The sequence below is a fragment of the Suncus etruscus genome, chromosome 16 (genome assembly GCF_024139225.1).
Source record: "Suncus etruscus isolate mSunEtr1 chromosome 16, mSunEtr1.pri.cur, whole genome shotgun sequence".
Classification (NCBI taxonomy): Eukaryota; Metazoa; Chordata; class Mammalia; order Eulipotyphla; family Soricidae; genus Suncus; species Suncus etruscus.
In genome coordinates, this window is record NC_064863.1 from 41,737,400 (window position 1) to 41,762,538 (window position 25,139).

Here is a 25,139-nt window from a genome sequence, read left to right on the forward strand (position 1 = left end):
GAAAGACTCAGCGATTAGATCACTGGGTATATGAGCTAAAACGTCAATAGTCTTACAACATCAAGCCAAAGCCTGGGAGCTGATGCTTGAAGAAAACAGAAGCCAGGGGTAAGTAGAGGTGTTGAGAGGAGATACAGGGCAAGGAGTAAACAGCAAACAAACCCAAAGCAGAGAAGAAAGGGATCTTGTTAAGATGCAAATCAGGTCATTCTGGCTCACTGTTCTTCTGTCTTTTCTTCTTACTCTGAGAGTCAGGCGTTATCTGTGCTTCAGAGTCCTTTAGAAGTTTGTAGACATTCCCAACTCCTTCCACAGGAACCTCTGAACCTCTGCCTGACAATGGAATCGAGATTTGGTGGTCTCAGGTCTATCGTACTTCTAGGCAGGCTTTCTCCCATTTATTTGCTTATTTTGCTCACTTCCTTTGAACATTCACTAAAATGTCATCTTCTCTGAGAAGTCTCTCCCTTTCTCTCTTTTTATTAATGGCTTTATTGAAGCACCATAGTTACAAAATTGTTCATTGTTGGGTTTCAGTCATAGAATGTACACTTCACCAATGCACCTTCTCTACCACTGATGTCTCTTATTTCCCTCCCACCCACCACCATCTCCTAACCTCCACTTGTCTCTGAGGCAGACAATATGCTTTTCTCTTTTACCTTCCCTGGGATTTATAAATATATTTATAAATAAAGGTAAGTGGTTAGGGAGGAAAGACTAAAGCACTATATAAAAAAAATTTTATGTATTTCCAAGAAAGGCAAAGCTACAAAGAACATTGTGCTGAGGTTTGAAAGCATTGAACTCAACTGTGGCCTAAGATCATGCTGACCTTTAAGATAAGATGCCAGCAGGGCCGGAGAGATAGCATGGAGGTAAGGCATTTGCTTTGCATGCAGAAGGATGGTAGTTCGAATCCCGGCATCCCATATGGTCCCCCGAGCCTGCCAGGAGAGATTTCTGAGCATAGAACCAGGAGTAAGCCCTGAGTGCTGCCGGGTGTGCCCCCTTCCCCCACAAAAAAAGATAAGATATAAGATGCCAGCATGGGGCTGGAGTGACAGTACAGAAAATAGGCTTTTTGCCTTGCACAAGGTTGACCCAAGTTTGATCCTCAGCATCCCATAAAGTTCCCCAAGCACTGCCAGGAGTAATTCTTGAATGCAGAGTCAGACCTAAACCCCGATCGCAGCCAGGTCTAATCCCCTAAAAAATCCCCCCACCCAAAAATAAACCAAAAAGATGCCAGCATTTGGAATTAAGCAGAGGGAGAGAGATTAGAGAAAGAGAGAGACAGAGACAGAGACAGAAAAAGATACACACACACACACACACACACACACACACACACACGAAATAGGCCAAATAGCTTAGCTTATGTTTCACGTTTCAAACTTCATGTTTTATTATAAAGATAATAAAATTTTTGAGATTTTGTTTGCTTAATTTGACTACAATTGGTCTCTGAGGAGGAAAGTAAAGTAGTGTCATCAAAAAAGTTGCCTATGTAAGGAAATCTGTGCTTGAAAAAATGATATAGAAAACTATAGGGGAAAATGATATTTATCACTTGTTTGGAGCCAGGAAAAAAAACTGCCTAAACTTTGTGCTTTTTATTTTTTTTTTTTTTTTTTGTGGTTTTTGGGTCACACCCGGCAGTGCTCAGGGGTTACTCCTGGCTCCATGCTCAGAAATTGCTCCTGGCAGGCACGGGGGACCATATGGGACGCTGGGATTCGAACCGATGACCTCTTGCATGAAAGGCAAACGCCTTACCTCCATGCTATCTCTCCAGCCCCAACTTTGTGCTTTTTAAATTATACTGACCCATGGTTGGAGAAATGGTGTAGTAAGTAGGGTGATTGCCTTACATGGGACTCACCTGGTTTCAATCCTAGCACCCCATATTGTTCACCACACCTGCCAGAAGTGATCTCTGAGTACAAAGTCAGAAGGAATCACATCTGAGCATTGCCAGATGGAGACCTCAAACCAATCAATAAATTACACTGATTCGGGGCCGGAGAGATAGCATGGAGGTAAAGCGTTTGCCTTTCATGCAGGAGGTCATCGGTTCGAATCCCGGCGCCCCATATGGTCCCCTGTGCCTGCCAGGAGCAATTTCTGAGCCTAGAGCCAGGAATAACCCCTGAGCACTGCTGGGTGTGACCCAAAAACCAAAAAAAAAAAAAAAATTACACTGATTCAATAACAATAAATCTGGATTCTCCAGCACTCAGTTTGGACACTTGTCCATTGATCTTGCCTATATTTTTTGCTCCTGGAACCAATCCTAGCCACTGCCATTGCTGGGCTGGCTCATTGAAGGATAATTGAATGTTGTTGATAAATCTAAGACTAAAAGTCAAGCCCATTGCTATGGCTACGTGAAGGGTCTGGCCCAGGGAGTACTTCTGCATGGAAATGGTATGCATTAATCTTTTAAGTTTAGGGTGTGTGTGTGTGTGTGTGTGTGTGTGTGTGTGTATGTGTGTGTGTGTGTGTGTGTGTGTGTGTGTGTGTGTGTTGGCTCTTGTGTTTAAGGGACCATGTGTTACTAGGGAACAAACTTGAAACTCCTGCATGCAAAGCATGTTCTGAAGCCATTTAGCTGAGACTTGGAGTTTGTTTTTTTCTAATGAACTGAACCCACGTTTTTGTTTTGTTTGTTTTGTTTTGGTCATGTCTGACAATGCTCACATTGGCTTTGGGATCAAGAATCATTCCTGGTGGAGCTCTAAAGGACCATATGGGATGCCAGGGATCAACCCCCAGATAACTACATGCAAGGTAAGCACCTCATTGTACTATCTTTCTAGCCTTCAGCTCACTATGATAAGAGTTTTGAATGCATTTGTGAGTAAAGAAGCATCTCTTTTGATCCTTCTAATTTAAGATGACTTTAGTACTTTCCTCAACATAAATTCCCGTTTTTTGTTATCACTTTTTTTTAATTTGAGGGCCATATCTAGCAGCATTCAAGGACCAGTCCTGGCACAGTGCTTAGTGGACTGTGAGGTGAAAGGGATCAAACCTAGACCTCCTGTGTGCATAGCATAGCATGCATTCCATCCCTTAATCAGTATTCTTCAAACTACTGCCCTCAGGCCACATGCGGCCAGCTGAAGGTACATGTCTGGCCCACCCTCGCCTCCTGTCCTATTTCACAGAAGATCTTCCTGGGACCGCAGTGCATATTATGGAATGTGACTCCCTCTGACACTCTGACTCCCCTCCTCTCTGTTTCTCTATTCGTCCTCTCAGTCGCAGGCAGAGGTTCAAACTACAGGCCTGACAAAAGCAGGCCTGTAGTTTCCGTTGAAATACTGGTAAGTTTGTTGATTTAACTTTACTTGTTCTTCATTTTAAATATTGTATGTGTTCCCTTTTAGTTTTTTTTTATTTCAAAATAAGATAGGTGTAATGCATAGAAATTTGTTCATGGTTTTTAACTATAGTCCGACCCTGAGGGACAGTGAACTACCCCCTCCTGTTTAAAAAGTTTGAGGACCCCTGCCTTATTAAATCATCTCTCAAGGGGCCAGAGAGATAGCACAGTGGTAGGACGTTTGCCTTGCACACAGCTGACCCATGACAGACAGATGTTCCAGCATCTCATATGGTCCCCCAGGCCTGCCAGGAGCGATTTCTGAGCACAGAGCCAAGAGTAACCCCTGAGCACCACTGAGTATGACCCAAAAACACAAAAAAGAAAAAAAATCATCTCTCAAGTTTCTAAAATTTTATCTTAAAAATAATTTTATTTGGGGCCGGAGAGATAGCATGGAGGTAAGGCGTTTGCCTTTCATGCAGAAGGTCATCGGTTCAAATCCCGGCGTCCCATATGGTCCCCCGTGCCTGCCAGGAGCAATTTCTGAGCATGAAGCCAGGAGTAACCCCTGAGCACTGCCGGGTGTGACCCAAAAACCACAAAAAAAATAAATAAATAAAAAAAAATAATTTTATTTGGGCCAGAGAGATAGCACCGCAGTAGGGCATTTGCCTTGCAAGCAGCCGAGCCAGAATGGACGGTGGTTTGAATCCCGGCATCCCATATGGTCCCTGTGTCTGCCAGAAGCAATTTCTGAGCACAGAGCCAGAAGTAACCTTGAGACCCAAAAACCAAAATAATAATAATAATAATAATAATAATAATTTTATTTAAAATAAAATTCAGGTTTGATCCCTGACATATTATATGGTATCCCAAGTACTATCAGGAGTAATTCTTGTGTTCAGAGCTAGGAATACCCTCTGAGCATTGCTGGGTATGACCCAGAAAAAAACCAAATCTCATATTTTTTTTGGGTGGGGGGTTGGGCCATACCTGGCAGCGCTTAGGGGTTACTCCTGGCTCTGCTTCTTCAGGCTTGGGGGACCATATGGGATGCCCAGGATTAAACCCGGGCCTGTCCTAGATCGGCCTCATGCAAGGCAAATGCCCTACTGCTGTGCTATCACTCTACTCCCCAAATCTCATCTTTAAAAGCAATTCACACCTCCTCTGTTATCACCCTCTAGAACTCATAGAACTCTAGAACTCATACACAATCACCGCCTTGCTCATCCTACTGCCAAATTTTTAGTGCTTTTCTCAATCATTTTCTACAAATGATTCTATATCAAAATGTGGGTCCTGGGGCTGGCGAGGTGGTGCTAGAGGTAAGGTGTCTGCCTTGCAAGCGCTAGCCAAGGAAGGACCGTGGTTCAATTCCCTGGCGTCCCATATGGTCCCCCCAAGCCAGGGGCAATTTCTGAGCGCTTAGCCAGGAGTAACTCCTGAGCATCAAATGGATATGGCCTGAAAAAAAAAATTGTGGGTCCTATACTCAAGGACTTGTAGGGTACTTAAGGAAACTACTAACAGCTGGGTGTGACTCTAGATTATTTTAATATCTGGCCAAAATTCTTTTTTTGGGGGGTCATACCCGGAAGCTCTCAGGGGTTACTCCTGGCTCTATGCTCAGAAATCACTCCTAGGAGGCTCAGGGGACCATATGGGATGCTGGGATTAGAAAAATCATTCTTCTGCATGCAAGGCAAATGCCTTACCTCCATGCTATCTCTCCGGCCCCTGGCCAGAATTCTTAATCAATTGATTTGGGCTACATAAACAGGTAAGAGTGCAGATAATTTGGAGGAACAGTGATGTAAAGAGAGAAATCTGCTCTATTGCTGAAGCCAGAAGAAAAAATGCCAAGAGACAGAGAAGTTGCTTCTGAACTGTGATATCATTTCATATGGAGGTACCTGATCGAAAGGAAACTATATCCACAGATAACAGGGCACTACCTGTGCCACTGTGCCATCCCAGCCTATCATCCTGCCCTCATTTCTCTATTCTGTAGTTAGATGTGAGATGAGAGCTATTTAGTTCTCAGGATCTTAGGGGGAGATGGAATCTTCTTACAGTGCTACACAATGCTTTCTCTCGCATCAGAGAGCTTTACTGTTTGGGCTCAAGTCCAATATATCTAGTTACCAACTAGTCCCAAGGCAAGGAATTCACAACCTTGCCAAGTAACTGCATCACTGGTCCTTTAAGTTCTTCTCATACTACTTTATACAAAGAATACACCCAGGTTAGAGAAATAACTCATTCAGTTGGAGTACATGTTTTGCATGCAAGAGTCCTGCAGTTCTGTTCGAGTATTACATGTCCACAAAGCACCTCCAGGAGTGACCTTGAGCAGAGTATCAGGAGTAGCACCTGAGCCATCTGGGTAAAGTTCAAAGCCCCACATAAAAAATCAAGAACATTAATATTTTAGTCAACTTCCATCTTGGAAGGGTATTTAAGAAGCAAAGGGAGCCTTTAGAATATCCAACTATCAGCTTCTCACTCTAGAACAAGTTTGTTGCTTTTGAGGGCTCAGCATCTGGGGAATCAAACATTTTGAAATAATCTGTTCTTCAGGGAGGAAGGCAATTCCCCCATCTCTTACTCAAACACTTTCCTAGCAGGCTACCTCCAGGGAGGCCTGAAGAATTCTCCAGTCAGCAGTTTACTCAGATGAAACCTCAGTATCTGGGATTCTCATTGGAAAGGCAAATACATGAATCCAGGCTGTAAATACTGAACCAGAGAGAGAAGCTTGCAGGCCAGGACCTTACTCCCTCACTGTCTCCAAAGTCCTTATTCTATAGTTTTGGTTTTGTTTGTTAGGGGAACACACCCTGTTGTGCTCAGAGTTTACACTTAGCTCAATACTCAGGGATCAATGGTCATGCTCAGGAGACCACCATATGGAATCCTAGAGAACAAACCCAGGTTAGCCACATACTAGGCAAGTTTCCTATCTGCTGTACTATCACTTTGGCTTTATTATGAGTGGATTTTTTTTTTGTTTTTGGGTCACACTCAGCATCACTCAGGGGTTATTCCTGGCTCTACGCTCAGAAATCTCTTCTGGTGGGCTTGGGGGACCATATGGCATGCCGGTATTTGAACCATCATCCTTCTGCATGCAAGGCAAACACCCTACCTCCATGCTATCTCTCCAGCCCCTCTATTTTGAGTTTTTAAAGAATTATTACAGGCAGAGCTAGAGCACAGTATAATGGATAGGGGTTTGCCTTGCATATGGCTAATCTGGTTTAATTCCCGTCATCACATATGGTCTCCTGAGCACTGCCAGGAGTAATTTCTGAGTGCAGAGCCAGGAGTAAATCCTGAGAGTCACTGGGAGTGGCCCAAGAACCTAAAGAAACCAAACCAAATCCAAAATTACAACAGGATCCAGACAGTGACTGGACATATCCCTGAGTACAAAGCCAGGAATAAGCTTGGAGAACCTCCAGATGTATCCCCCCAATAATAATAAATAATTATTACAGGTCAGAGATCTATGGAGCAGCGTGGTTTGATCTCTAGTACCATATAGTCCCTTGAGTTTTACCATGAGTAATCCCTAAACACAGAGTCAGGAGTAATCACTGGGTGTGGCCGAAACCTTCCCCCAAATTGAAAAAAAATAAAAAGAATTATCACATATTTTATATCAGATATAAAATATCACATATTTTAAAAGAGTGATCAATTGTTAGCTACTATTATTATTGAATTAATTCAAAAGGACTTATACATTTGCATAACTAAACTTTCAGGCTATATATAAATTGTTTACATAAGATGATGATGAATAAGAAACTATCTTTTCAACATATATAGGCAAATAGAAATGTTGACTTTTTTTAGTATGTGTAATATTCAAGGAGTATCTCTGAGTCAGGAGTAGAATTTTCTTTTTTTTTTTTTTTTTTTTTTTTTGGGCCACACCTGGTGACGCTCAGAGGTTACTCCTGGCTATGTACTCAGAAGTCGCTCCTGGCTTGGGGGACCATATGGGACGCCGGGGGATCGAACAGTGGTCCATCCAAGGCTAGCACAGGTAAGGCAGGCACCTTACCTCCAGCGCCACCGCCCGGCCCCATGGGAGTAGAATTTTCTGTAACCTCCTACATAAGAATAATTATGTAAATATCTCAATGACAGCTTAATTTACTATAGTCTAATATAAGCCTCTATTCATATATACAAAATTCCAGGGATTAAATTCAGGGCCTCACACAAAAGCAAATGCTTGGCATAAATTAATAAACATAATCCTTTTTCCTTTTCTTTTTCTTGGGAAGGTGGGGCACTACTTTCAATGCTCAGGGACCATAACTAGTGGTGCTTGAGAGACCAGGCAGTGTCAGAAGTTGAATCCAGGGAATCTGCATTCAAAATATACTCTCAGCCCTTTGAGCATTCTCTCTTAATCCTGCCTTGGATAATTTGAGAGCAGGGGAGCAAATATCTGGTTCTGTCACTGTAGTTACTGCCATCTCTGTGCAGAGGTGACAAGTCAGGGAGGAATTCAAGGATCCATGTGGTTCTGGATATCAAACTTCTGCACAAAGTATGTGTTCAATTGAGGTCTCTCTAGCCTGATTTAGATAAAGTTGTTTTACAGTGCTTTGGGGATGATTTAGACTATAATTCTAAAGTTTTCTTCAACCTTTGAATGGCAGATTCTCTAGAATGTCATGGGTATTCAGAACTGATACTTCACATTTCAAAATTCACTGCAGTCTGAGTAGGAAGAGAAATATTGCTTCATTTGGAAACTGAGTCAGCAGCCTTCTGAGAGTTGAAGGACCTACTCACCTCTGCCCTGATCACTGTTCTCTCCAGCCATTCATCGGCACAATTCATGCCCTCGGATGTGGGACAAAGGGCCACCTCCTGACCAGACAACTCCTTAAAGAAGAGATGTCTTGGGGCCAGAGCGATAGCATAGCGGTAAGGCGTTTGCCTTGGAGGCGGCCAACCCGAGACTGGCCGGACTCCATGTTCCATTCCCAGCATCCTATATGGTCCCCTGAGCCTGCCAGGAACGACTTCTGAATGAAGAGCCAAGAGTAACCCCTGACCGCAGCCAGGTGTGACCCAAAAACAAAAAAGGGGGAAGGGGAGATGTCTGACCTCCCTAACACTTTGGAGATATCCTTTAAGAGCTTATCGGTGCTCACTAGAATAAGACTAAGTCCAAAACCTGGATCCATGCTGTCCTGGAGATTTCTATTTAGAATCTCCTTTAGTCTAAGTCTTAACAGTACTGGGTTAAGACTGATTTGATTTGATCCCTGGTACCTCCAGAAGCAATCCCTAATTAGCCCCTGAACATCACTGTGGGAAGAACAGATGTTTCCTTCCCTAGCCTCTGACCAAAAAAAAAAAAGTCAGAATCTTATTTATTAAGTTTTAAAAACTCCTGGAGTTTCTTCTTACTATAAAGTTTGCTTTGGTTTTCGTAATTACACATGCAAAGCAAACATGCTATTGCTGAGCTACATCAGGGCCCTAGAATTTGTTCTTAAATTACATATGCCAAAAAAAAAATTACATATGGCTAGACAATGAAGAAGACTTTTGAAAGACTAGAAGGAAGTATGGGAGGGATGTTCGTAAGAAATATAGAAGGCACGAAAATTAGTAGGAAATAACTAGCTAAGTAAATGCGAGTTAATAGTAAATGTTTCTTCAAAACACTACACTGCAAAACAAAAGGCCAGAGCAATAGTATAGTGGGTAGGGTGCTTACATTGTATGTAGCTGACCCTGGTTCTTGACACCACATATGGTCCCTTGAGACCTGCTAGGAATGATCCCTGGGCATAGATCCCTGAGCATTCCTGGATAAACCCTGAGCTCAGCCAGATATGACCCTAAAACTAGAACTAAAATAAAATATTAAAATAAAATTAAAGTACATTAAAAATAAGTAAATAAATAAATGCAACTAGTTGTGAAAGTGCCTCATAATTTTTCTTTTCTTTTCTTTTTCTTTTCTTTTCTTTTCTTTCTTTCTTTCTTTCTTTCTTTCTTTCTTTCTTTCTTTCTTTCTTTCTTTCTTTCTTTCTTTCTTTCTTTCTTTCTTTCTTTCTTTTTGCAATTTCTTGTTAAAAATTCTTCTAATTAGGGTGATAGCAGAGTGGGTAGGGTGTTTGTCTTGCACGCTGTTAACGAGGGGTTTGATCCCCACTATCTCATATGGTCCCTTGAGTTTGCCAGGATTGATATCTGAGTTCAGAGCCAGGAGTAACCCCTAAAGCACTACCAGTTGTGGCCCAAAAATAAAAAAAATTAATTAAATAAACTTTTAATAAAGACACTGTAATTTAAAGTTATTCATAATTGATTTTTAGACATATAATGTTCTATTACCAATCCCACCACCAGTGTCAATCTTCCTCCACCAATATTCCCAGGTTCCTTCCCATACCTCTTCTTTCACAATTAAATACACACACACACACACACACACACACACACACACACACACACAAATATCTTCCAGCCATCCCATGATAGTTGTCTCATTTAAATACTTTGAGTGGTTTGTAATATTTTCCATTTGGTCAGGACTTTTACCAAGAATTAACATACAAGTGGAAGCAAGTTCTGAAATGGACCACACCTACTCAGAAAAGAAGCAATACCTCCGTGTCTGAACAAAGTTAGCTTATCTCAGAGAGAGTGCCTGAAAAGCTTGTTGCTATTCTTTGATGCATAATGCATACACCTACCAGCTTGACTCCTGCAGGAGACAGTCACTTAGGAAGTGTAAAAACATGCTGTAATCCTCAATCACCAGGAAAGGTGGCATTGCAGTTACCCTGAAAGGGAAGGCTCCTTCTGGGGTTTAGGAGCAAAGGAAAATTCTTTTTTTTCTCTAAGTTTTTTTTTTAATTTATTTTTATTATATATTTTTTGGTTTTTGGGTCACACCCGGCGGCTCTCAGGGGGGGACCATATGGGATGCCAGGATTCGAACCACCGTCCTTCCACATGCAAGGCAAATGCCCTACCACTTTGCTATCTCTCCAGCCCCTTCTCTAAGTTTTTTTAAATAGTTTTTTCTTTAATAGTTTTATTGAGTGAAATGTGAAAAGAGAGGTCGAGAGAAGAGGGAGGAGGAGACAGCAGGAGAAAGGAGTGAGAGAGACAGAGAGAGAGAGAGGTTTAAAGAGACAAATGAGCTTCTCCAGAGGAGAAAATTTATTTATTTTGATAATTTTTATTGTGACCAAAGTGACTTACAAATCTTTCACAGTAATATTTAAGGTACATAGTGACAATAAATCAGGGGCATTCCCACCACCAGTGCTGTCCTCCCTCCACCCCTGTTCCCAGCATGCATCCCGTATCTCTCTCCTTTGTCCCCTGGACTGCTAGTTTAACTGGTCCCCTCTTATACAGCTTGTTGTAGATTGGGTATAGATTCTGTTGTCATTGACTTTGGGCTTGGTATTTTAGTCTGATCATTTTTTTTTTTTTTTGTGGTTTTTGGGTCACACCCGGCTGTGCTCAGGGGTTTTTCCTGGCTCTGTGCTCAGAAACTGCTCCTGACAGGCACGGGGGACCATATGGGACGCCGGGATTCGAACCGATGACCTTCTGCATGAAAGGTAAACGCCTTACCTCCATGCCATCTCTCCGGCCCCAGTCTGATCATTTTTATTTCCACTCAATGTTCATACAACTGTTTGGTCCTGGCCCCCATCATCTTACGGGGCAGAACAAGATGATTCAATTATGTGGTTCTGTTGAAAAAAAGAAAAAAGAAAAAAAAACTGGGAGGAGTTCGTCTAGATGTTATAAATATCAATTTAAAAAAAAAAAGAAAAAAGAAAACTGCAACTACATAAAACAAACAAAAAGCAAAATACAAAAACAGAGAAAATTTATTAAAATATTGTCTTCATATTTATCAAAAGAACCTAGGACTAGCTCTCTTCAGAAATGCCAAAGATTGTTGACACCCAGAATCAAAAAATGACCTAATTTTGAGGATGACATATGGAGAATGACACGTCTCTCTTTAGAAAGAGGAAATATAGGGCCCGGAGAGATAGCACAGTGGCGTTTGCCTTGCAAGCAGCCGATCCAGGACCAAAGGTGGTTGGTTCGAATCCCGGTGTCCCATATGGTCCCCCGTGCCTGCCAGGAGCTATTTCTGAGCAGACAACCAGGAGTAACCCCTGAGCAACGCTGGGTGTGGCCCAAAAACCAAAAAAAAAAAAAAAAAAAAAAAAAAAAGAAAGAGGAAATATAAATTAAAACAAAACAAAAACTACAGGACCAGATAGTACAGTGGGTAAGGCATTCGCCTTGCACATGGCAGACTCTGGTTCTATCTCTGGCATTTCATGTAGTTTCCCAAGCCCTGCCAGGAGTGATCCCTTGGCACAGAACTGGGATTAAGTCCTGAGTGCTGCATGGGTGTGCCCCCACAAATCAATTATTTAGGGGCTGGCGAGAACACAGGAAGGAATCAATTTTGCAATTAACTTTGGTTGCAGTGTCCCTGGTTTAAATGCCCAGCACCACATATAGTTCTGTGTGCACTGCCAAGGGTCCTGAGCAGAGTCAGGAATATCTCCTAAATGCCCTGGGTGTGTTCCACCCCTTCTACAATTAAAAAACAAAATAAATAAATAAATAATAATAATAATAATAATAATAATAAAAACCACCCAGCACTGTTAGGAACTTTCATGTCAGCGATTCAAGACATAACAAAGCTCTTTCTCTAAAATTCTTTGCGGAAGTTTCACTTGAACTCATTCAGCAAGTGCTTAGTGTCAACCACATAGCAAATATTGTTCTAGGCATGGGGGATAGAGAGGAAGCCTGCTTTCCCACAATTCCCAGTGTACTGGGAGAAACATGAGCCACCAACAAAGGAAGAACTGTGTACCCAGGAAAGATGAAACGAGGTAAGAGAATGGACAACAGAGATGTTTTTTATGAAGATAACAATGAACATAGAGAACTTAAGAACTGATACTGGAGCAGACACAAATAGAGAGTCAGAATGTGGCAGTGTAAAGGAAGAACAGATGCTACATAGTGGAAGTTGCAAGTACGAAGTTTCCAAGGAAGAAGCATGTTGGAATAATTGAAGAACATTGAAGGTAGGGCCACTGGGAAAAGCATCAAGGGGATATTGGGTACAATATCTGAAAGTGACTCCCATTTGTGCAGGAGAGTTAGATTACTCCAGATTGGTAAGAAGTTGCCTTACTCTTTTTTTTTTTTTTTTTTTTTTTTTTTTTAAGTTGGGATCACACCCAATGGAGCTGGAGAAGAAGGCATCCCAGGGTCCACCTTCTGTAGTGTGAACATGGTAATTCAAGGTTCATCCCCTTTCCCCACACATATACTAATCTATACCTGGCCATGGTGAGATGAATTCATGCCATGGGCTGAACTCAGAACTTGTATTTGCTAATCATGTCCTCAATCACATGTTCTATCTTTCCAGTCTTGAGTTACAATTTAATGAACAAAGGAATTTACTTACCTCATACTAGTTTGAACAGTTGAAAGACAAGTGGTTTTCTATCTCTGCCTCACCTCCATCTGGGTAAAATTGCACTTGTATAGAGCCTTTAGCAGCATTCAGTCACAGAGGCTACTTGGAGAGCCTCAGTAGCATATTACTAATCAAAGTTGTCTGTATTTATTCTTGGAGCTTCCCAGAACTTACATTCACAAAGAGGGGCTGAAAAGACTCCTGTTATTCCAGAGACAGGCCCCTCGCCCACCAGTACTCCCCAGGCACTCCCAAACAAAGCAGATGGGCAGCCTCTGAGGAATCCAGGGTGTCTTAATTGGTCAATAAGATGACTAAAGGGGCTGGAGAGATAGCAAAGCAGTAGGGCATTTGCATGCAGCCAATCCAGGATGGACAGTGGTTCAAATCCCAGCATCCCATATGATTCCCCCACCCCATGCCTGCCAGCAGTGATTTCCGAGCACAGAGCCACAAGTAACCCCTGAGTGCAGCCGGGTGTGACCCAAACTCCCCCCCCCCAAAAAAAAAAAAAAAAAAGAAAAGAAAGTAAGGTGACTAAAATCTGTTTAGGGGCCACTCCCGGCTGTGCTCAGGGCTTCATTCTTGGCTCTGAGCTCAGGGTTCAACTCTGATAGGGTTAACAGGGATCATATGTGGTATCAGGGATTGAGCTGGGTCAAATACATGCTAGGAAAGTACTTTACCCACTTTACTATCTCTCCAATTCCCATCATAATCCATTTTTTTTTAAACTTTACTTTTGATTGATGGATTAGTTTTTGGGTCACACACCTTGCAGTGCTCAGAGGTTACTCCTAGCTCTGCATTCAGAAATTACCCCTGGCAGGCTAGGGGACCATATGGGATGCCTGGAATCGAACCAGGTCCCTTCTGGGTTGGCCACATGTGCAAGGCAAATGCCCTACGGATATGCTATTTCTCCAGCCCCTCCATCATGATCTTTTGGTAGCCTTTCCAAGAGCAGAAGAGTGTTAATCAAGTGATGCTCAGATCCAAAGACACCTTGGGTGGGGAGGGGAGCTATTGGCGATCCGGGCCTGTGTTTCTTTGCAAAGGCCACAGAACAATGATCCTGCAGTGCTAGGGATAACCAGGATCACCCCAGGGATTCTCAGAGGCCTCTTGGGCCACCTTGTGCGATGCTTGGTGCACCATTTGGTGCCAGGAATCAAACCAAGGTTGCTCACGTGCTAGTCATGTGCCTAACTCCTGTTTTTCTGATTTAGAATTTGAGATTATAAGTACGCTGGGTAGCAAGATAGGGACTTCTAGAATGGGAGTGACCTGGTCTGATTTATACAAAGTATCAACTGTTTATCTGTGCATAAGAGCTTTCAAGTAGCAAAGTGAAATAGTCCATTAAAAGGATTCTTCAGTGATCTAGTTGAGGGGGCTGAGGAAGACAACTTGAAGTCGAACTGTGACCATGCTGGTGCTGAGAAGTGTTCAGATGTATTTGATTATTGTCAGCATGACCTGATTAAGGACCAGAGCTTAAGATAAAATACCACTTTTGTGGCATAGCGAGAATTTGCCACCAAGTTGTGATTCTCAATTCACGGCTCCAGCTTACCTCAGCCTTTCCTTGTCTCAAGAAATATTCGCGCTTAATTTCACAATATCACTTGAACTATTCAAATATATATATGAAATATTTTAATTACAGAACGAGTTTAGTTGGTATCTATTTCACAATAAAATGAAAGGCACTATATATGAAGCAGTCAGAGGTCTAGCCTTCTGATAACTAGTTCAGATATATCAAGAGTTAGAAAAGGTATTTAGACGTTCCTTATATTGATAATACTTGGCACATAACAATTATTTTATATTAAGTAGAGACATCCTTTGATTATACTGCAGAGCTAGGAAAATACTCTTTATAGTCAGAAAACTAAAATATGCAATGCTTTTGGTTTTATTTTTGGGGAGGGAGTGCTTACACCCTATAGAGATCCTATATAGCACCTGAACCCTGGCACTATTATCTCCATCCCACTTTTTGTATTGAATAACAACTCGCTATTTTTGGTGTGAGGAGGCGCATCACATCAGTAGGTACTCCAAGGCTATCCTGATTTGGTTCTCTGGGGACCATGTGGTGCCAGTTTTTGAGATAGGGCCTCCTTCATGCAAAACATATGCTCCATCTGAGTCATTTCTTTTTTTTTTTTTTTTTTTGGGGGGGGGTTTTGGGCCACACCCTGTGACGCTGAGGGGTTACTCCTGGCTATGCGCTCAGAAGTTGCTCCTGGCTTCTTGGGGGACCATATGGGACGCCGGGGGATCGAACCGCAGTCCGTCCTAGGCTAGCGCAGGCAAGGCAGGCACCTTACCTCCAGCGCCACCGCCCGGCCCTGAGTCATTTCTTCACTCCAGCTGAAAAAGTGTGGGAGGGGGTCAGGTCATAGGCCATATAGCCCCACCCCTGATTCTTGTGTCTCTTTATAAAGGATTTCCTGGAGAACACAAAATGTTTAACATAAGCAAAATTTATCCAAGAAGGTCAAGGAAGCAAACACCTTGCTGGGAACAAAGTGCTGATTTAAGGAAAAAAGAAAGAAGCGAAAAACAAAGTGTAGGGAAAAGGGAGACTCAAGGGAAACATTGTTGGCTGCTTTTGTTTCATCTCTTTATACTTTTATGCTTTTTGTCTTCCTTAATCCCTTCCCATACTCCTCCCTTAGTGGGCAGGCATTTATGGGCTCCAAGATTCTAATTGTATTTGATATCTTAGAGGTGCCATAGCTAATGTATCTGGCCATGTTCAGGCCTTTCTCCAGGTGTTTAGACATATTGAGCGAGTTAATCATTTACAAGATAGTTCTGAGCAACTGAAAGGATTTAGCTACATGGGGCAGGAATTGGGGTGTAGCTATAAATTCATCTTTCCAGAGACTCTTTTTATACAATTGTACCTGCGTCCTTAGAAGAGCTTAGTTTAAGCCTTTAAGGAGTTAAGCCACAAGGTCTTAACTTAAATGGATTTAACTTCTAAAGTCCCAGCCTAAAGAGATATTTTACCTTTCAGGGAGACACAAACCTGGGTGTTGTGGTTTTCTTAAGGCCATAAATTAGGGCTGGTGCCTGGCTAGAAGCTTAGCAGTGGGACAGTCTGTTAGTCTTGCTTGTCTTCATCTTATGTCATACCCTGGCAACTTCACCCATACTGTATTCTTATTGCCTGACACAACCATGAGCTTCTTTATTGTTGCTGTTTGTTTGTTTTTATGTTGGAGCCATACTGGCAGTGCTCAGAATCACTCCGGTTGGTGCTCTGGAGGATCATATGAAATGGTGGAGATTTAACCAGGGTCTGCTGTGTGGAAAGCAAGTGCCCTTACCTGCTGTACTCCTTTTCACCCAACCATCAGATTCTTGATCTGTTAGAACCTACATTCAACTGTCAATATATTGAACATACACTGTGTCTGACACTTTATTAGACATGGAAACAAAAAAAAAAAAGGTCAAATAAAAAATTGGTCAAATATAAAAATTAAATAAAAAGATTAAAAAAATGAAAAATGACATAGAAAAAGAAACTGTTCTTTGAAGATACAACTATTGAAACAACTGATCACAACAGGCTCAAGAAGTAAGCACAGCTATATATTTGTGGAATTTTCAGAAAAAGAACTTGGGTTGGCTAAATGTGAGGTTTTAAGAAAACCCAGGGGCCCTGAGGAGGGAAGGAAAGGTCAGAGGCTAAATAAATAAACAGAAAAAAAAAAAAAGAGGGGGGCAGGTAGGATGCTTGCTTTGCATGTGGCCCAACCAGAGTTTGATCCTTTGCATTCCTTATGGTCCTTGAGCTCTCTAGGAGTAATTCCTGAGTGCAGTCTTTGTGTATGGCTAGGTGTGGCAAACACGCTCACACCACAAAACAAAACAAAACAAAACCAACAACAAAACAAAATAAAATAAAATAAAGAAAAGTTAAAATGAAAAAGGTTGTAAATTTGCCAGGTAGATAAGCAAGGGAAATAGATCACCTACAGGTAAAGGCAGGTAAGCTTTGGAAGCCCGAGTTCTTGAGCACACACCCAAGTGTAATAGGATTGGATCATTATTAGCTAAGGGTGGAGGAGGTAATTAGAGGGCAGCTGCAAGACCAGCTGAGAGAGAACAGCAGTAGGTTTATGCCAGCAAAACAAAGCAGTTAAGTGGCTTTTTGTTTCTAGGTTCTGCTATAAACGGTGCAGTGGAAAGCAGATTTTTAACGCTCAAACATATTTAGCATTCAATGGAATATGTCAACTTGCTTACAAATGACTTTTACTACCCAACTTTCTAGAAAAGATATCAAGACACTATGAAGAAATTTTTCCTTTGGAAAGGACCCAAAGAGCAAAATGATGCAAAATTAAGAAAATGTGCATTAATTAATAACATCTTGGAAAGAACAGTGATTTTGCGTCACCTCCTCCCACCCCCACCCCGCCTCAGTGCCAAAGTGCAGTCAGTCAACTTCCAAGCCGGCAAAACTCCTTTCATCGATGTGCTAATGCTTCTTAAATGTTTAGCCATCGTAAGCACCCCAAGATTTATGGTGATGAGTTCGACCTTAGACCTGTCTGAACCATTGGGGGATTGTCGGATGTTTCATTTCTAGGGGAAGAAGCGGACCACAGATGGTCTGGGGGGGGGGGCAACCATTGGGCTAACCCTAAAAAAGTCTAGTTCCCATAAGCATCCAAAAGGATGGCAAGAAAATAAAAAAAAAAGTAAAAAATTATGCTGAAAAAGTAAATTTCCAGAAAGCAAAATAAAAAGCGATAAAAATCAGAAAGCAAAATAAGTGATAAAAAACCAGAAAGCAAAATAAAAAGTAATAAAAAATAAAAATAAAACCAAAAAGTCTATGGAGAGCCTGAGGTGAGAAGCCTCTAGAGATGACAGGAAGGACTCACACAGTTCCACGCTCGCAACCCAACAGCACACACGCCTCCTCCCATCTCCAACCAATCGGCTTCGCCGAACAGGCCTCCCTTCCGGGTCTACGTCCCGCCCCCTGACCAAGCAGGCGCGCGCGTTTCTCCGGTCCCACAACAGGCCTCGCTGGAGAATCCCGTCTTCCGCGCCCTCTCCCCTGAGCTCCACCCCCTCCGCCTTAGGAGACACGCCCCTTCCGGTAGGTATAAAACCCGCCCAGGCCTCATAGGAATCCCCTCTCGCCTGAGCTCCACTCCTCCGCCTGAAGAGACACGCCCCTTCCGGTATAAAGCCCGCCCGCTCGCCGGCCCCGCCCAATCACGAGCCGTCTTCCGGGTTTTCTCCTCCGAGTCGGCCGGACCGGGTCAAGTCCAACCCCCTTTTTTTCCTTCTTCCCACCTCGGCGCTCGCTCTGAGGTCACAGACTGGGCCGGCCTGCGAGGGGCGGGGCGGGGCGGGCGCGAGGAGGGAGGGAGGGGAAGATGGCGGCGGAGGCCGGATATGGGCACCGCCTCCCCCAGGCGCGGAGCCGGCGCAGATGAGCGGCTGAGGCGGCGGGGCGAGGGGCTTCGGCGGCGCCGGGGCGGCGAGCGGCGGAGCGCGGGGCGTGCGCGCGGGGCCGGCGCCTCGTTGAGCCTGAGCGGCCTTGGCGCCGGCGTGGGGCCGGCATGGAGGACGTGAACTCGAACGTGAACGCCGACCAGGAGGTGCGGAAGCTGCAGGAGCTGGTGAAGAAGCTGGAGAAGCAGAACGAGCAGCTGCGGAGCCGCTCGGGGGCCGGCGCGGGCAGCCCGCTGCGGGGGGGCCGCGTCCTCGGCGTCGGCGTCGGCGTCCGCGTGCCCGTCGGGCGCCGCCACCCCGCCGCGGGGCTTGGCGCTGGGCCTGGGGCTGCCGGGCCTGGGCGGCCGGGGCCTGGGCGGCGGGGCCGGGCCGGGCCCGCGGCGGGCGAGCGGCCCCGACGAGCTGCGGGAAGCCGCCGCGTCGTGGCTGGCGGCGGGCGAGGGCGGCTTGCTGGACGAGGTGGAGCCGCTGCGGCCCGACGAGCTGGAGCGCCTGTCGGGCTGGGCTGAGGAGGAGGAGAGCTGGTGAGCTCGGGTGCCCGGGCGGGCTGGCTGGCGGGGGAGCGGCTCCCGAAGGGGTCCCCCTTGCAGGGACACCTGGGCTTTGTGTGTGTGTGTGTGTGTGTGTGTGTGTGTGTGTGTGTGTGTGTGTGTGCGTGCGTGTGTGTGTGTGTGTGTGCGTGCGTGTGTGTGTGCGTGTGTGTGTGTGTGTGCGCGCGTGTGTGCCCTAAACACGGAGCCGCGGGGACGTCAGCAAGCAGACTTCGGGGATTCCATCAGGGCATGCACAGAGAATCTGGGCTTGCAGCCGCGCCTCCTTGGACCTTCCCTGGCTGGACCTTTTGGGGTTCGGACCCTTTTTCTTCCCCCCGCCTGGGAAGACCTCGCGGGAAGATCAGCACACTTGGGGGGCTCAATCAGGGCAGGCACAGAGAATCTGGGCTTGCAGCCGCGCCTCCTTGGGCTCTCCCTGGACCTTTTGGGGTTCGGACCCCTTTTCTTCCCCCCCCGCCTGGGAAGACCTCGCGGGAGCCGCGAGATCAGCACACTTGGGGGGGCTCCATCAGGGTTTGCAAAGAGGATCTGGGCGTGCAACTGCGCCTCCTCGGGCCCTCTCTGGCTGGACCTATTGGGGTTCGGACCCCTTTTCGTCCCCCCGCCTGGGAAGACCGCGGCAGCCGCGGGGAGATCAGCAACTTGGGGGGGGGGCTCCAAGGTTTGCAAAGAGGATCTAGGCACCTCCTCGGGCTCTCTCTGGACCTTTTGGGGTTCGGACCCCTGTTCGACCCCCTAGCCTGGGAAGACCTCGCAGGGAGGAGTCTGAAGAAGGAACCCCACCCCCACCCCACCTAGATGCTTCGCAGGAACGTCTCCTGCTTTGTGTGAGGCGCGCGGGCTTTTCAGAACCTTAGCCTGGACATTTTGGGGGTGTCGGGGAGGACACCCAAGCTGCGTAGACCAAGCCTGTGCAAGTTGAGGGGGGTTCGGATGGAAAGGGCTCGGGGCGAGTCGTGTGAATCAGCACTTCCCGAGCCGTGGAAGGGTGAAAGCCGGCTTTGTGTGTGCACCGGACAGGGACAGGGCACGGGCTGCTTTGTGTGCAAAATAAAAAAAGAGGGGGTGCTGGCGTGCAAGCTAAGGGTCTGCTCGGGGCGTCCGAGCATTTGTTGGAGCTGAGATGTTACAATACCGTTGCCCCTCCTTGTCGCCTTTATAGTTCCAGACCCGGATCGGAGCCCGAGGGGAAGGGCCGGCCGGTGTTTACAGATTCCCCCCCCCCCCCCCCCCCCCGCCTGGGCTGTTTAACGATTGGCCATTCGAGATGAAATTGTGACCCACACCGGAATATCATTGCCGTAAATAGAAAGGACAAGGGGAGGCATTTGCCCTCCGATTCGGTTACAACTGTGTGAAGAGGGCTACGGGACATTCTTGGACTCTTCCTTTGCCCCGTTGAAATGTTGGCGTTCTCAGCCCCTGTAGAAATGGAAACTTCTAAGGTAGTGAGGTACAGGGAATCCTTCATGTATTGCAGATCTGCAGTCCTACAGAGATAGGTACTCAGAGCTTTGCCCGGGCCTCGGACCTTGGCTCTACCTCCTACTTAGCTCTGTGACCTTGGGCAAGTAACCATCCTTGGGCTCGTTTCCTTCCTCTATTTGATGGAGAAAGTAATACTTGAGTGTACCTCTCACAGAGTTTGGAAGCATTAAGAGAATCCACGTTTGCTTTTTAGCCCCGAGTTTTAATTTAGTAAGTTCTCCAAAACTGGCTGCTGTTTTTCTTTAAGACTTTTTAGATTTAGGGGTAATGTTCAGACTACACCCCGGTATTGCAGGGTACCTTGGGCTGCCAGGTGAGGCAAGAGGCCTGACCACTCACTATAACTGTCTCTGTGGCTTTAAGATTGTATATTTAAAGCAAGAAATATATAGGGATCTTTTGTATAAAACTGATCTTTTGAAGGCTGAAGGTTTCTTTCAGTGTTAATTCTTGTTCAGTAAGGCACTTGCAGTCTTGTGAGGGAGCCAGCTTTTAGGCAGATAAAGCAGCTAAGATGATTTATTTATCTGTCTTAGGAGTACGTTGAACTGGGTGATCAGAGCAAAAGGCACTGAGTACTGAGTGATTGGAACATTTTAGGAGAAGAGGTAACTTGAGTGGATGGATGGGCAAAGACTGGGAAGGGCACTTAGTACTTTGACAACCACTAAAGAAGAGCCAGGGCTTTGTAATGTTCAGGAAGGTTTGAATAACAGATACTGTTGAATGTATGACATCAAGTCTTCATTTTATTGCCAAGTGATATAAAATATTAATGGAACTGATTGTTTTTAATATTAGATGTGAAATCACATCCTCCACTTAAAAAGAACCCAGAATCATCTAGGTATCATCACATGCCTTTTTGAAGTCGTGATGATAACGATACTTTTAATAATGAGGAAGGATTAGCTGCACTCTGGCCCGTTTTAGAATATGTATTATTAGAACACATGGAGTCTACTAAGAAATATGTTAAAAAAAAAAAAAAGAAACTGATTTGTTTGTGCTGCCTTGGTTTCTGAGTGTAGGGTTTGTTAAGGTAAAGCAAGTCCTAAATAACTACCAACACGGTCTTAACTTGATAGCTCTGATTACTGCTTTGAAATTTGTTACATTACCCCATATGAGATTATGACCCAGAGTTTAAAGAAGCTAAACTTTAGGGTCATCACTTTCAATCCCCCCCCCCCCTCTTAGTACCCTGCAAGAAATGAACCCAGGCACTCACTTGCAAGGCAAGAGCTCTGGTGCTGAGCTAGTAGGCTCTTTTGTTTTTTAAAATATCACTTTATGATAAGAATATATTATTTGAAGCTATTTCAATACCATGATTTACAGAGTTATTCATAATACTGTCATTTCAGGGATTCAGTGTTCCAACACCAATTCTACCACCACTGTGATCTTCCCTCCACCACTGTCCCCAGATTCCCACTTGCCTCATTAGCGGCACAAAATAATTTACTTTTGTATTGCTTGTTATAACATTATATCTCAACAATGGTGTGACTAAAGTCATTGTCTGAGGATTTCTAGAGCTATTTGGTGCTAGTTGAGCCTTCTGTGTTATTTTTGCTCTTTGAGTTTAGTGGACTTCTATACAACTTTTCCATATAATTTGCTGTGCTCCTATTGAGCTGTCAATACTGTGATATCATGCTATTGCAAGCTCCAGGAGCTGTGAACTGGGAGCTGGGCATCTCTTTAAGATTAGTCATGGAGCTGTGAAGCTGTCTGAGGATGTTGGATGTGGGTGGGGTAATTGGGCCTCTCAGCAGGGCGGGGTCTTTGCCTGCCCTATCCCAAGAAGGCTCCAGAGATTTCAGCCCAAAGATCAGATTTACTTGGGATGATTCAGTTGTATTAAGCATATTTTCTATCCAAGCCTAACTCACAACTATGAGTAAATGAAACAAGTTTCATATACTTATAGTTACTTTTAGTGTTCATGATATACACTGTTTATTATGTATGTTTCATTAGGAAATCATGTTGCTTACTCACTACTGAGCTGTTTTTGTGACCCATTCTAACTGAACAATACTTCTAGAACAACTCAGAAAAAGTCTGATAGAGTACTAACATCCGGTGCATCAGTGTATCAGGCAATACCAGGTAGCTTATAATCATTTTTATACTTAATTCTTTTTCATGTTTGTTTGTTTTAGGCCATGCCCAAAAGGTGCTTGAGGGATCATGTGGTGCCTGGATTGAACCCAGGCCACCTGACTGCAACGCATGCACTTAGCCTGTTGAGCTCTCTCTCCAGCCCTTCTGTTTGATTTTTGTCTGTTTATGAAGTAGCAATCATTTTCTAGGTAAGGAAACAATTTTTAAACATTGGAAATTACATTATTTCTCAACCAGGGGCTGTATGCCACCACAATGTGGGCCCCCAGAATATTTCAAAGGGCCACAGGTAAAAACTATATATAAATGGATGGGAGGGCACATCACAAGACTAGAGATAGCACAAGGGGTCCACAGGAAGGAAAATGTTGAGAAACCCTGGAATAACAGTAAATGATGGAGTGGCTGGCCATGTATGTCTGCTTTGTTCTGTGTAATCCTCTCACCTGAAAGGCCCCATAAAAGCCATCACCACTGCTGTAATCCTGCTGACCATTTCCACCGCTCACTGACTGTTCTTGACTCTTCAGAATAAAAAAAAATCCCAATTCATTATCTCTTAGATAATGTAATTCTCTTTTCTCAATTCTCTCGCTCATTTTCATTAAGTATGGTACTCAAAACTGTATAATTTGCTTGGTCTAAGTAATGTTTTGAAACCAACCTTTTCATTAAGATTTAACTTTTGCTACTAAGTAAGAGCAGAAATTACAACTGTACTCCCCTTTTCATGTAAATTGTTAAATTAGATCTCCCTGTCTGTGTAATGAAAATATTTTTGTCATAGTATTCACATGCACTGGCTTCAGTTACCAGTTCTGAAAAAATATTTAGACTTTTTCATTTTCTTACTATTAATCAGGTATTTAATATTATCTTTCCTAATTTTTTTCTATCATTTCATGTCTTTTTTTTTTGGTTGGTTTGTTTGTTATTTTTGGTTTTTGGGTCATACCCGGCAGCTCTCTGGGATACTCCTGGCTCTATGCTCAGAAATCACTCCTGGCTGGCTCAGGGGATCAAATGGGATGCTGGGATTTGAACCACTGTCCTTCTGCATGCAAGGCAAACGCCCTCCCTCCATGCTATCTCTCAGCCTCATTTCATGTTTAGTTGGATGGCCTTATTGGGTCTGCATTAAGTTGTTGATAAAAATATTCCTAGAAACATCAGCCTCTTAATCAGAACATGGGAATTCATTGAGTAACTATTAATTCTACTTACTCTTTTTAAGCCTATATTTTTTTTATGTAGATATTATGAGAGATTTTGCCAAGTAGCTTGCTGTAATTAAAGTAGACTTTGTCTACAGGTTTCTTTATCTGTAGTAAAATAAACCTATCAAAATATAAAATGCAATTTGGTTTGGCTTTTATGAAATAATTTTTTCCTTTTGTTTACTACAATTTTGAGTTTTGCAAAGAGTACATTTGATCTGTAATTTCCAGGTATTACTTTTTATTGTTGTAAGACATTATATTTCTTCTGTTCAGACTTTTGACCCTATCTTAATATGTTGGATGAACAATAATTTCAGTGATAACATTTTTTCTTTTTCATAGTTTGGAAGGGGTAAGTCTAACCTATTCCCAGGTGCTTCCTATTTTATTATCATTTGAACCCTTTTATTTTTATTATTTTTTTTTTTTTTTTTGGTATTTTGGCCACACCTGGTGATGCTTAGGGGTTACTCCTGGCTATGTGCTCAGAAATTGCTCCTGGCTTGGGGACCATATTAGATGCCAGGGGATTGAATCGCGGTTCGTCCTAGGCTAGCGCTTACAAGGCAGGCCCCAGAACTTCAGTTTTTTTTGAAGAATGTTGATTCTATTTGTTCCTTTGAGCAAAAGTATTACCCCAAAAGCCAGAAGCTGAAGACTTTTTTTTATTTTTATATCATACGTCATTGTATGTTTTGCTTCAGTATTTTCATTTTCCTTTTCTTTATACTATTGTTTCTTTTGTTTGTACTATTGTACCATCTAAAAATATATGCATGCTGTACAGTGGATTTTAATGTATTTATAATGTTATTAAATTACAACAAACTCTAGGACCTCTAATTCTCTGTCTCCTCTGAAAAAGCTATAACCCCTTATCAGTCACTTCCCATTTCCTCTTCACCCCACTGTCTGGGCCTATGAAATTGCCTATTCTCGTCATTTTTGTTTAATTAAAAATCATATAATATGTGTGTGTGTTTTGTGTTTTTTAAAGAAAAGCTATCGCATAGTTGACCTTAATACATTGTTTTCAGGTAAGTTAGAGCAAAGTTATTAAAAAAGAATAGGAAGAAAGGGGCCGGCCGGGCGGTGGCGCTGGAGGTAAGGTGCCTGCCTTGCCTGCGCTAGCCTAGGAAGGACCGCGGTTCGATCCCCCGGCGTCCCATATGGTCCCCCAAGAAGCCAGGAGCGACTTCTGAGCACATAGCCAGGAGTAACCCCTGAGCGTCACAGGGTGTGGCCCAAAAAACCAAAAAAAAAAAAAAAAAGAATAGGAAGAAAACATAAAAGAAAAAGAAGAATGCAAATTAAAAAGAGTAAAGAACAGAGGCCGTAAAGATAGCATGGAGATAGGGCATCAGCCTTGCATGCAG

At 43.7% G+C, this 25,139-nt stretch overlaps 1 protein-coding gene across 1 annotated transcript in view; it reads left to right on the forward strand.

The window, feature by feature from the left end:
• Positions 1–18,475: 18,475 nt before the first annotated feature.
• SLAIN2 (SLAIN motif family member 2) overlaps positions 18,476–25,139 on the forward strand; it is a 78,784-nt gene continuing 72,120 nt past the window's right edge. Inside the window, 2 exon segments of the mRNA XM_049790144.1 lie at positions 18,476–18,601; positions 18,603–18,892. Coding sequence (XP_049646101.1) covers positions 18,476–18,601; positions 18,603–18,892 — 416 coding nt within the window.